At 36.9% G+C, this 11,767-nt stretch overlaps 1 protein-coding gene across 1 annotated transcript in view; it reads right to left on the bottom strand.

Moving 5' to 3' along the window:
• Positions 1-2,512: 2,512 nt before the first annotated feature.
• Positions 2,513-11,767, bottom strand: part of GRXCR1 (glutaredoxin and cysteine rich domain containing 1) — a 142,448-nt gene continuing 133,193 nt past the window's right edge. The window contains exon 4 of the mRNA XM_077137129.1: positions 2,513-2,797. Coding sequence (XP_076993244.1) covers positions 2,618-2,797 — 180 coding nt within the window. The 3' untranslated portion in view covers positions 2,513-2,617. The remainder of the gene's footprint in view (positions 2,798-11,767) is intronic.

Below are 11,767 nucleotides of genomic sequence, written 5' to 3'. Positions count from 1 at the left end.
TTTACAATTTCTCAAAAAATTTCTGTAGTTTTCAGGGTGTGTCTTTTATAAAAATATATTCCCTAAACTTGATGCTTTCTGACAGCCTTGCAAACCTTATCATTTGCATATTGTATTTATAAACTTTATATGATGACCTGGAGTCCAAAATTTTTTCTAACTTCACTTTTTAGTTCAATAGTTTGTAGATTCCATTGGCTTTTCTACTTTCCAGTGATATTGTTTATAATACAAGAGTTTAATTTTGTTCCAATCTTTTTGCTATTTATTTATGTATTTATTTTGTCTTATTCAAATAAAACTAGGGGTAGGGCCCCCAACACAATGTTAAATAGAAGTGATAAAAGTGTGTATTCACGTACCATTTATCTCAGAGGAAAGGCATTCGATATTTTTCATTAAATGTGATTTAGTTGTAGGTATTCATATTCAAGAAGCTCGTTTCTGTTCCTAGTTTGAGTGTCGAATTTTATTTTAGCAGTTAAATATGACAAATAGCATAATACTGTAGAGGTTTGATCTTAGGCTTTTTTAGGGCAAGTCTATTTTGTGAGTTTTCCTCCCTTAGTTCTACAACATCGCCCTTGTCCATTGGCCATAATCTTTTCACAAAAGATGGGGCCTCTCTGAGATTCAAGGAAATATTCATAGCATTTACCACCTGAACGCTAAAACTGACTTTGCAGCAAGAGCAGCTGCTGAATTCTTTGCTCAGCTCTTTAGCCTTTCAGTGATTCCCTTCCTCTGAGTTCTTTAAAGTTTTCCCTTGAGATATATAGGATTGAGTAGAATTAATGAGCAGATTTTAGGGCTCCCCTCTCTGTAGTTTCCTGGTTTCCTGGAATTTTTCCCTCAGTTCCAGATACTCTGGCAGCCCAAACCCCCCATTTCTTCAACCCAGTAAGACTGTGGCTTTCTGTATGAACTATACTGTTTTATGAAATTTGAAAAGTGCTCTCAAAAGAAAAGTTGGATAAATGTGGAGTTCATTATGTTTGCTTTCCTTCTTTCAGTGATTGAATCCTCTTCTATTCCTTCCAGGTTTTAGTTGCTTTTCCAGTCCTTTCAACAGTAGTATTAATTTTTCATTATTTTGTTCAGAATATATTGTTATTATCAGGAGGCTGTGTCTGCTATAAACTACTCCACTATTACCAGAACTGGAAATTTCTATAATGGATTTCTTACACTTCCTCAAACACACAACTTTTCTCTGACCTCAGGGCCTTCACATGTATTGTTCCTTTACCTGAAGCACTATCCCTTGCTCCTTGACTAATCAGTTTCCACTTACCCTTCATGTCTCAGTTTAAATATTAGTTGCTCAATATGACTTTTTGTAACCTACCTCATCTAGGATGGTCCTCCAGCTATACAATCCTATAGTATACTCTACTGCTTTTGTTATATGTATATGACACATCCTGCTTATAGTGATTTGTTTGCCTACCTTCTAAGAAGCCATGCTTGGCTGATTAGGAAGTACTCAGTAAATATTTGTTGCTTTTTAGAAAACCAGAGTTCAAAATATTTTTATTACCTTTTATAGATACTGTGAAAGTGATTTCTTAAAATCATTTGTAAAGAAATCATTCTAAAATCCATCAGAATACAGACATATACAAGTAGACATTAGCCAGAAATCACAGCAAAATTTCTTTTTGTCAATTTGCTACTGTTGTCTACTATGTGTTCAAACTACCCAGTGTTCTTGGGTGCAGCTCAAGAAAATAATAAATAGCCTATCTTTATGGAGGGCTTTCAGTGACAATAGCATAATGCATTATTTTTGGGGGGGTGTCGGGGCATGGTCCAGGAATCGAACCCGGGTCTCCCGCATGCAAAGCAAGCATTCTACCACTGAACCACCCACGCATCCTAGCACAATGCATTTAAAAAATAATAATAATAATCCATTTAAGAATTAAGGCAGGGGTGGTGCAATGGTGGCCAGTGGCAGAGTTCTTACCCACCATGCCAGAGACCCGAGTTCAATTCATGGTTCCTGCCCATGCAAAAAACAAAAAAAAAAAGAAAAGAAAAGAGAGAGAGAGAATTAAGGAGGCAGCTTTTGTGTCAACACCAAAGAATTTATCTGAGAATAATATTTAATGATTTACCACTAAGGTTACCAACTTCAAGACTATCATGTATCTTTTTGAAAAAGTAGAACATATTTTGTCCCACTATCCAGAGCTCTCTTCTTCCCTGGGACAAAAGCAACCCCTAGAAGTGTGTTCAGCATCTGAGGTGTTGCATTAGGTCATCTTAAAAAATAGAGTGACATTGCATAAAGCACTATTAGATATATTTTGTCTTTTCTTTAGAAAGTTAAGCACAATTAAGGAAACAGACTTTGTATATATTGGAATGGTATCGGATCCTCCATTGACTCCAATCAGAAACAAGGGTCTAACACAGGACTAGGCATGAAGTAGTTGTTAAAGAAACATTTATTTAATAAATGAATGAAAATGATCACAGCAAAAATTCAAAGCAAAGACAATTATAACAAAGTTTATTGATTATTACATAAACATGACCATTTTTTTAAACTATGAACCAAATTATTGCCTTGGGTTAATAAAATGAGGCTTTTCCTGGGAAGATGCTCCTATTAACCGGCACAGCTTTTACAGCGCTGAAGACCGTTCTCATTGCAAGCCGTACACTTCAGGGCCTTGAAGGAGTCTGTAAAGCAGTTTCGAAACACTGACATCTTGCTCCCATGGCACACGGAGCATGGTAGAAAGCCAAAGCCTCCGCAGGAGGGACACTCCTGCGGCCGCTGCACTCTCTGGGGTGGGGGTGGGGGGTGGGGTACAAAACAGGATGGAAAATGTGTTAGCGTGAATAGCTCACTCAGCCTTTCTGACTTACTGTACTTTGAGTAGTCATAAAGCAATATTGGCACAAAATGGCTATAGGCTCAAAATCACCCACCTTTAATTTTCTTAGATTCAGGAGGGGAAAATAGATAACATTTTCCTCCTTTGCTTCACCAGTGACATCAGTGGAACAGGCTTGGTTTGTAAAAAATGGTAAATTTTAATTTAAAGGCCACATACTTCAAGAAACCCATGATATGAAAACATATATTTATAAAACAAATCATTCAGGAGACAGCTATTTGCAGTAAATGACAATTTTTAACTTCCCCTTGGTATCTCATAAGAAGCATATCTCTTGATTTGAAAAATAGTACCACTATTCTAGAGTCTAGAGAAATCAGAACCGTGGAAAAGCCAATATCAATTGAAGATCCATTGTTACATTGCACATCTAATAAACTTAATTTTTCAAAGAATTTTCACCTATATAATTTTACAGAACCTTCCTACCCTCGCCTTCACACATACAGATGTTATCCTCTATGAGGCAGATAATTCAAGTGCCATTATCCTCATTTTATCTTTTCAAGAAACAGGCATAGAAATCTTGAGAAATTTATCCAAGTCCGTAAAGGTTTCCTTAGTAACTATCATTCTTCCCACATCAAGCAAAGGTAAGTCAGCTCTGACAGAAGAATGAAACCTAGCTGGCAATGTGTTGAAGATAATGTTTTGGAATTTTCTAATATGTTTGGTATTTACTATTTTGAGCACTATTTTTTGCCAGAATCCACAAATGACATTCACCTGTTGGGGGGCAGGGAGAATAGGAAAAGCCAATGCATAAAAAACAGAAAGAAAAGAAGGGAGTTAAACTAAGCTTCTGACATGCAAAATAGAAGATTGCAACAACATTTGAAAGCCTGGTTTTGTGAAAAGAATATTTGAGAAAATAAGGTTGGGAAATGTGGATATACACATACACTTAGACAAACATATTTACATACACATAGAGCTCTTCTTCGGAGATTCACAATTGAACACAGCAAAGTCTCCAAAACCTATGCCTAATGAATTTAATACAGCATTTCCCTAATACATATAACTATGAGCACTTTTTTTCCCAAGAAACAACTATGATTCTTTTGTACTTACATAATGGAGTGTATGTTGGGAAACGAATATTAGGGACATTACTGTCTAAAAATTTGTGTATTCCCAGCCACTTTTCAGAAACGAATTTTCTATATAAAGCAAATTTCACTTGCAATTACAATTTGACTTAGCTATTATATCATGATGGCAAAACTGTAATATCTCATTTTTAGTGGTATAGAAATTCTTTAATGAAAAGGAATATTGGATCTGAATGACTCAAACAAGGAACTTTGTCTAGATTATAGAGATTTAAAGTTCTCCCAAGAAGACTGGTTGAGTGTGTATAGAAATTTTGTTACTTTATAAGTGAGTTTTGTCATTCCTTTGTGCAGGAATTGACAAGAAATGGTGTGCTGAACTTCTAAATTTGCATTATGCTAAAATATTTTAAGGAAAAAAATCTTTGAGTAAAAACAAATAGGGTTGGAAAAGAATGTACAGTATAGTAAAAGCCAAATATAAGAGATTTAGAACATGATAGGTGTTTCTTATCAAATTTTAGCAAGAAGACAATGAAAAGAGAGGCATACCTTTGACATTCACTAAAACCACAATCAGAGGTTATTATAAAAATATTAATGACTTTTATAGAAAGAGCACAATTAGTCAGAATAGATGCTGAGCTGGCCAAGGTCCTGGAGCAAGGACCTAACCCACAGTTCTCGGATTGCACATTAGTCAGTTTCCTAGGGGAGTAGGGGATCAGATTTAGCAAATAAAAATGCAAGATGTCCAACCAAATTTGAATATCAGATATACAATTTTTTTTAGTGTAAGTGTTACATGGAACATACTTAAATTGAATTATTCACTACTTATCTGAAGGTTAAATTAATCTAGACATTGTATATTTTATCTGGAAACCTTAAGACAGAGGAAATGTCAGGGGAAGAGAAATGGTTGGGAGTCTTGGGACAGCAGTTATTTACCAACCAGTATTAAGTATTTCAATATTTTAACAGCAGTAAAAACATGTTTTAATATTTTTATAGCTAGTATAGCTGCACCAATACACTTTGCCTGAATAGCAACTCATGGTATGGCCCAAGACATTTTTGAATGGCCAAATTCTTAAATAGCATATGCTTTTCTCCATAACATATATTTTTATGACAAAGAAAACAAGACTGAATTATAATCTGTTGGGTAGCTTCCTAGGCTCACTCACTAGCTATGTTACTTATTACAGATACCAGGCTCATGGCACACATAATTAAAAATGGTAACTTGATAACATTAAAAATTGTTTTATACCATAGGCCTGCAAGATGACCTATAATAATTACCTTCAAAGGGGCAAAATATTAAATGTTGAATCCACTGATTCCAAGAGTCTGCTATTTTTTTAGTTTATCCCCAAGTTAGAACAAATAAATCTCTTAAAATATAAATGCTAAATGCTACATTTTCTATTTCAAAGGAATTACAAATATACAGAGGGCTTCCTAGGATAGTGTCTTCAGAATCCATGCCATGCTATGATGAGATCTGTTATTCAAATGGTTGTTGAGAAAAGTAAGTGAGTCAATATCATGCAGAATGAGTAGAATATTGTCTGGAACGCAATAAATATTAGCTATTAGCCATTATTTCATTAATAAAAATCCCCCTTTGGTGTAATTTTTATTAACACCTGCCCCATAAATTGAGAGAGTGCAAAGAAATAGGGGGATTCCAGTATATCCAAAGGTCACAGACCTCAGAGAATACTAATGAAATTACCTATAATCTATGTGGTCATATAGTCACACAGAACAACCTTTTTCTATAATTTTCAGAGTCATTTTATTTAAGTATCTTCTATATAGTCTTCAAGATTAAGGTCTTCTATACTTAGTCTTCTGGATTCAGTTCATGTGCCAGTTCTAATATCTCAGAAAAGAGTGTTGGAAAGATTCTGAGGCCACTTCCATTCAGAAAATTAGCCATGTTAGCCATAAATTTGGGAGAGGGAAGGGATGCTTACAAACTATGCCCAATTCTCATACCTGATGAGACAGTCTTCCAGTTCATAAATGAGGAAACAAAGCCTCTTAATGCGCAAATATTTTTTCCAGGTCACCGGAGAAGTTAAAAGTTTTCAACCTTTATTTGCCTATTTTTTCAAATGATATAATTATAGGACTCTCAAGGGTAATACAGCTAAAAGGATAAATCCTTTGAATAAAGCATTGGGTCTTGAGGCCACCCATTAAAGCCCCCACCCCCACCCCGTGCTCCATCAGTCTCTAGGATCATGTCACCCAGCGCAATCTAGTTCATTGGCAAGCACCAATCTTTGCAGCCAGGCCACACCCACACCTAGCCTGCCCGGTGCCCCCAGCTCTGTGCATGCAATGCGAGGGTCCCGCCCCCTAGACCAGCTCACACCAGGGCCCCAACCCACAGACCCACTTACCCGCACCGGCATGTGCACAGCCATGTTGCCCCAGTCACCAAGCGCCTATGCATTCGTGTGCTGACTTCTTGACCTCTGCACCCCAAGCCCCTGCCCAACAAATACACACACTTGCCCCACCCCCCAGCACAACTGCCCTGCTCCCACACGTGGCAGGTGCTCAGGGGCGAATCTGTGCTACATAGCCCCTGCCCTGTATATGCGTGCCTACTTGCTCCAACCCCCTCCACACCTGCACATCTATACAAGGGCACCGCTTATCCAATGCCACCACCCCCACCCATGTCCTGTAACTCCTCTGACCTATCCTGCCCCTACAAACTCCCACATCCTCATCCAGTGCCCTCTAGACCCCTCCCCACACACAGGGATACACACTACACCCTGGCCCCCCCTTACCCCAACCTCTGCGCCACCTACCCTACACCCTGATATCCACAACCCCCACATTCCACGTGCCAACCCACATCCTACCAGAACACCAGCTCTTGTGCATTCACACAGCCTCTCCATCTGCTTCCCACCTTGTTCTACCTCTGTGTCCTCCATGCTGCACCCTGCTTCTGTGCTCTAAGGTCTTCATGAGCTGCACCCTATACTCAGGTCCCCCACACTGTACCTCCACAACCCCATGACCCACACCCCATGTCCACAGACACCAGCATAGCATCCCCAACTTGTGCCTATACCTGCACTGCAAAGCATCACCGCACTGTCGTGTCCTGTCCCGAGTCCTGCATCCTGCTCTACATTCATTCTGCAAATACAGAGCTTTAGACTATTGAAGAAAATCAACTTCCAAGGTAAACCTCTCAAGAAATTTACATGCCTCAAAGACAATAAAAGGTCACTGTGCCAGTTTGAAAGGATTTATGTGCCCTAGAAAAGCCATTTCTTAATCCTAATCAAATCTTGTGGAGCCACTGTTTCTTCAGTACTGTATGTTGGGAACATGATTAGGTTATCTCCACGGAGATGTGACTCACCCAATTGTGGGTATTAACCATTCATTAGAGGGAGTTGTAACTCCACCCATTTCATATGGGTCTTGATTAGTTTACTGGAAGCAATAAAAGAGGAATAAGTTTGGAGAGAGTCCCTTTTCAGAGTTGCGAGATTGTGAGGGCAAGGTTTCAAGAATCACAGAGCCCGCACAGACAGAGACCTTTGGAGATGAAGAAGCTCCCCAGGGAAGCTTCATGAAACAAGAAGCCTGGAGAGAAAGCTAGTAGATGCCACCATGTTCACCATGTGCCTTTCCAGTTGAGACAGAAACCCTGAACATCATGGGCCATCTTGAAACAAGGTATCTTTTCCTGGAAGGCTTAGATTGGATATCTCTATAACCTTGCTTTAATTTGGATATTTTTACAGCTTTAGAACTGTAAATTTGCAACTCAATGAATTACCCTCTTTAAAAGCCATTACATTTCTGGTATATTGCATTCCAGCAGCTAGCAAACTAGAACAATCACTAAGCATATTATGATGCAGAAAGATGTAGTCCAGCTAGTAACCAAATTAAAACACCAGAGGAGACACAGACTTTGGAACAACTAATCAAAGATGTTCATATAACTCTACTAAATAAAATAAATGGGATGGCTAATGATATAAAGGAGATCAAGAAAACACTGGAAGAGCATAAAGAGGAATTTGAAAGAATAAACAGAAAAATAGCAGGTATCACAGAGACTAAAGATGCTGTAGACCAAATAAAAAATATACTAGAGACACACAACAGCAAATTTGAAGAGGCAGAATAAAGAATAAGTGAACTAGAGGACAGGATCACTGATTTCAAACACTCAAACCAGCAAATGGCAAAAAAAGAAGATGGAAAAATTTGAGTTGGCTCTCAGGGAAATGATGGACAAAACAAAGAACACTAATATATGAATCATCACTGTCCCAGAAGGAGAAGAGAAAAGTAAAAACTAGGAATATTAGTTGAGGATATAATGGGGAAAACTTCCCAACCCTCATAAAGGGCATAAATATGCAAATCAAAGAAGCCCAATGAATGCTAAATAGAATAAATCCAAATAGGCCTTCCCCAAGACACATACTAATCAGTTTGTCAAATATTGAAGAGAAGCAGAAAATCCTAAAAGTGGCAAGAGAAAAACAGTCTACCACATACAAGGGAAACTACATAAGACTGAGTTCAAACTACTCAGCTGGCGCTATGGAGATGAAAAGGCAGTGGTATGATATATTTAAGATTCTGAAAGAGAAGGACTTCCAGCTAAGAATTCTGTACCCAGCCAAATTGTCCTTCAAAACAGAGGGAGAGATTAAAATTCTCACAGACAGACAAATCCTGAGTGAATCTGTCAACAAGAAACTGGCCCTACAAGAAATACTAAAGGGAATTCTGTCAGTTGGAAAAAAAAAAGACAAGGAGAAGGAGGTCTGGAAGAGGGCACAGAATTAAAGAGTACCAGTAAAGGTAACTTAAAGGATAAAAAGAGAAAGAGGGAAAAGAATATATAGATCTGATGAATAAAATCCAAAGGATAAGATGGAAGATTCAAGGAACCCCTTTTCAATAATAACTTCAAATATTAACAGACTAAACTTACCAAGTAAAAGATACAGATTGGCAGAACATATTAAGAAATATGATCCAGCTATATGCTGCTTACAAGAGACTCATCTTTGACACAAGGATACAAATAGACTGAAAGTAAATGATGGAAAAAGATTTACCAGGCAAGCTGTAACCAAAAGAAAGCAGGAGTAGCTATATCAATATTGGACAAAATAGACTTTCAGTATAAAAACATCATGAGACAAGGAAGGACACTATATATTAATAAAAGAGACAATTCAGCAAGAAGTAATAACAATAATAAATGTTTATGCTCCCAATCAAGGAGCTCCAAAGTACATGAGACAGATATTGGCAAAACTGAAAGGAGTGATAGATGTTTCAACAATGATAGTAGGAAACTTCAATACACCACTATCCTCTATAGATAGAACGGCCAGACAGAGGCTCAACAAGGAAATTGAGAAGTTAAACAACTTGATAAATGAATTAAACCTAACAGACATATATAGGTCATTACCCCAAAACACCAGGATATACATTCTTCCCTAGTACTCATGGAACATTCTCCAGGATAGTTCATACGCTGGAGCAAAACAGGTCTTTATCAATTTAAGAACATTGAAATTATTCAAAGCACTTTTTCTGATCACAATGGAATGAAGCTGGATCTCACCAGCTTCATTACCACCAAAGAATGAGAACTTTCACAAATATATGGAGATTGAATAATACATTCTTAAACAACTAGTGGGTCAGAGAAGATTTTGCTAGAGAAATCAGTAGACATTTCCAATTTGGATGTCTTTTATGGAGATGAATGAAAATGATAATATAACATTTCAGAACTTATGGAATGTGGCAAAGGCTATGCTGAGAGGCAAATATAAATGAATGGGAGAGCAAAAGAATAGTGGAAAGAATCAATAAATGCAAAGTTGTTTCTTTGAGAAAATCAATAAAATTGATGGGCCACTACCAAGACTGATGCAGAAAAAAAGAGAGGGGATGCAAATAAACAAAATAAAAAATGAGAAGGGGTTCATTACCACAGAATCTGAAGAAATAAAAGAAATCAAAAGATAATACCATGAATAATTACATGCCAACAAATTAGACAACTTAGATGAAATTGTCAAATTCCTGGAGACACAGAAACAAGCTACACTGATTCAGGAAGAAATAGAAGCTCTCAACAAGCCAATCAGAAGTAAAGAGATTCAATCAGTCATCAAAAACCTTCCTACAGAGAAAAGCCCAGGGCCAGATGGCTTCACAATGGAATTTTATCAAACATATCACAAAGAACTAACACCAATCCTGCTCAAACTTTCCAAAAAAAAATAATAATAAATGAGGAAAGAAGAACACTACCTACCTAATTTCATGAAGTTAACATCATTTTAATACTGGGTAAAGATGCTGTAGGAAAGGAAAACTACAGGCTAATCTTCCTAATGAAGATGGACTCAAAAATTCTCCAAAAAATACTGGCAAATCAAATCCAACAACACATTAAAAGAATGATACACCAAAACCAATTGGGATTTATACCAGGAATGCAAGAATGGTTAAGCACGAGAAAATCAACTAATGTCATACCACACATTAACAAATCAAAAGGGAAAAATCATGTAATCATCTCAGTTGATGCTGAAAAAGCATTCAACAAAATTCAACATCCTTTTCTGATTAAAATAAAACACTTCAAAAGATAAGAATCAAAGGTAATTTCCTCAATATGATAAAAGGTGTATATGAAAAACTGATATCCAGCATCATACACAATGGAAAGAGACTAAAAGCTTTCTCCCAAGATTGGAGATGAGAATAGGATGCCCTCTATTACCACTATTATTCAACATTGCTCTATAAGTTCTATCTAGAGGAATCAGGCAAGAAAAAGAAATAAAAGGCATCTAAATTGCAAAGGAAGAAATAAAGCTTTCATTATTTGCAGATGACATGATACTATATTTGGAAAATCCTGAGAAATCTACAACAAAGTTACTTGAGCTAATAAACAAACTCAGCAAGGTGGCAGGATATAAAATCAATGTGCAAAAATCAGTAACATTTCTATACCCAAGCAATGACCTAACTCAGGAGTCAGTTAAGAAAAAAATTCCATTTAAAATAGCAACTAAAAGAGCCAAGTACATAGGAATGAACTTAGCTGGGGATGTAAAGGACTTGTACACAGAAAACTATTTTAAAAAATGCTAAAATAAATCAAAGAAGAAGATCTAAACAAGTAGAAAGACATTTCCTGCTCTTGGATAGAAAGGTTAAATATAGTAAAGATGGCAATTTTTCCCAAATTGATCTACAGATTCAACACAGTACCATCCAAAATTCCAACAACCTACTTTGAAGACTTAAAAAAGCTAGTTACCAAATTTTTCTGGAAAGGAAAGAGACCTCTAATAGCTAAAAATATCCCAAAAAAGAAGAACAAACAGGGAATATTAACACTTCCTGATTTTAACACTTATTACAAATCCACAGTGGTCAAAACATCATGGTACTGGCACAAAGATAGAAGTATTGACCAATGGAATCAAATCAAGAGTGCAGAAATAAACCACCAAGTCTATGGTCAGCTGATTTTTGAAAGGCCCCCAAATTCACTGAACTGGGACAAAATAGACTTTTCAATACATGGACATGGGAGAACTGGATATCAATAGTGAAGAGAATGAAAGAGGACCCTTACCTTACACACTATACAAAAATTCAAAGTGGATCAAACACCAAAATATAAGAACTAGTACCATAAAGGTTCTAGAAGAAAATGTAGGGAAACATCTTCAAGACCTGGTAATA

This window comes from Tamandua tetradactyla, chromosome 19, assembly GCF_023851605.1.
Source record: "Tamandua tetradactyla isolate mTamTet1 chromosome 19, mTamTet1.pri, whole genome shotgun sequence".
NCBI classification, from domain to species: domain Eukaryota; kingdom Metazoa; phylum Chordata; class Mammalia; order Pilosa; family Myrmecophagidae; genus Tamandua; species Tamandua tetradactyla.
Note: the sequence above shows the minus strand (reverse complement) of the source record. Positions and strands in the feature narration are given on the sequence as shown.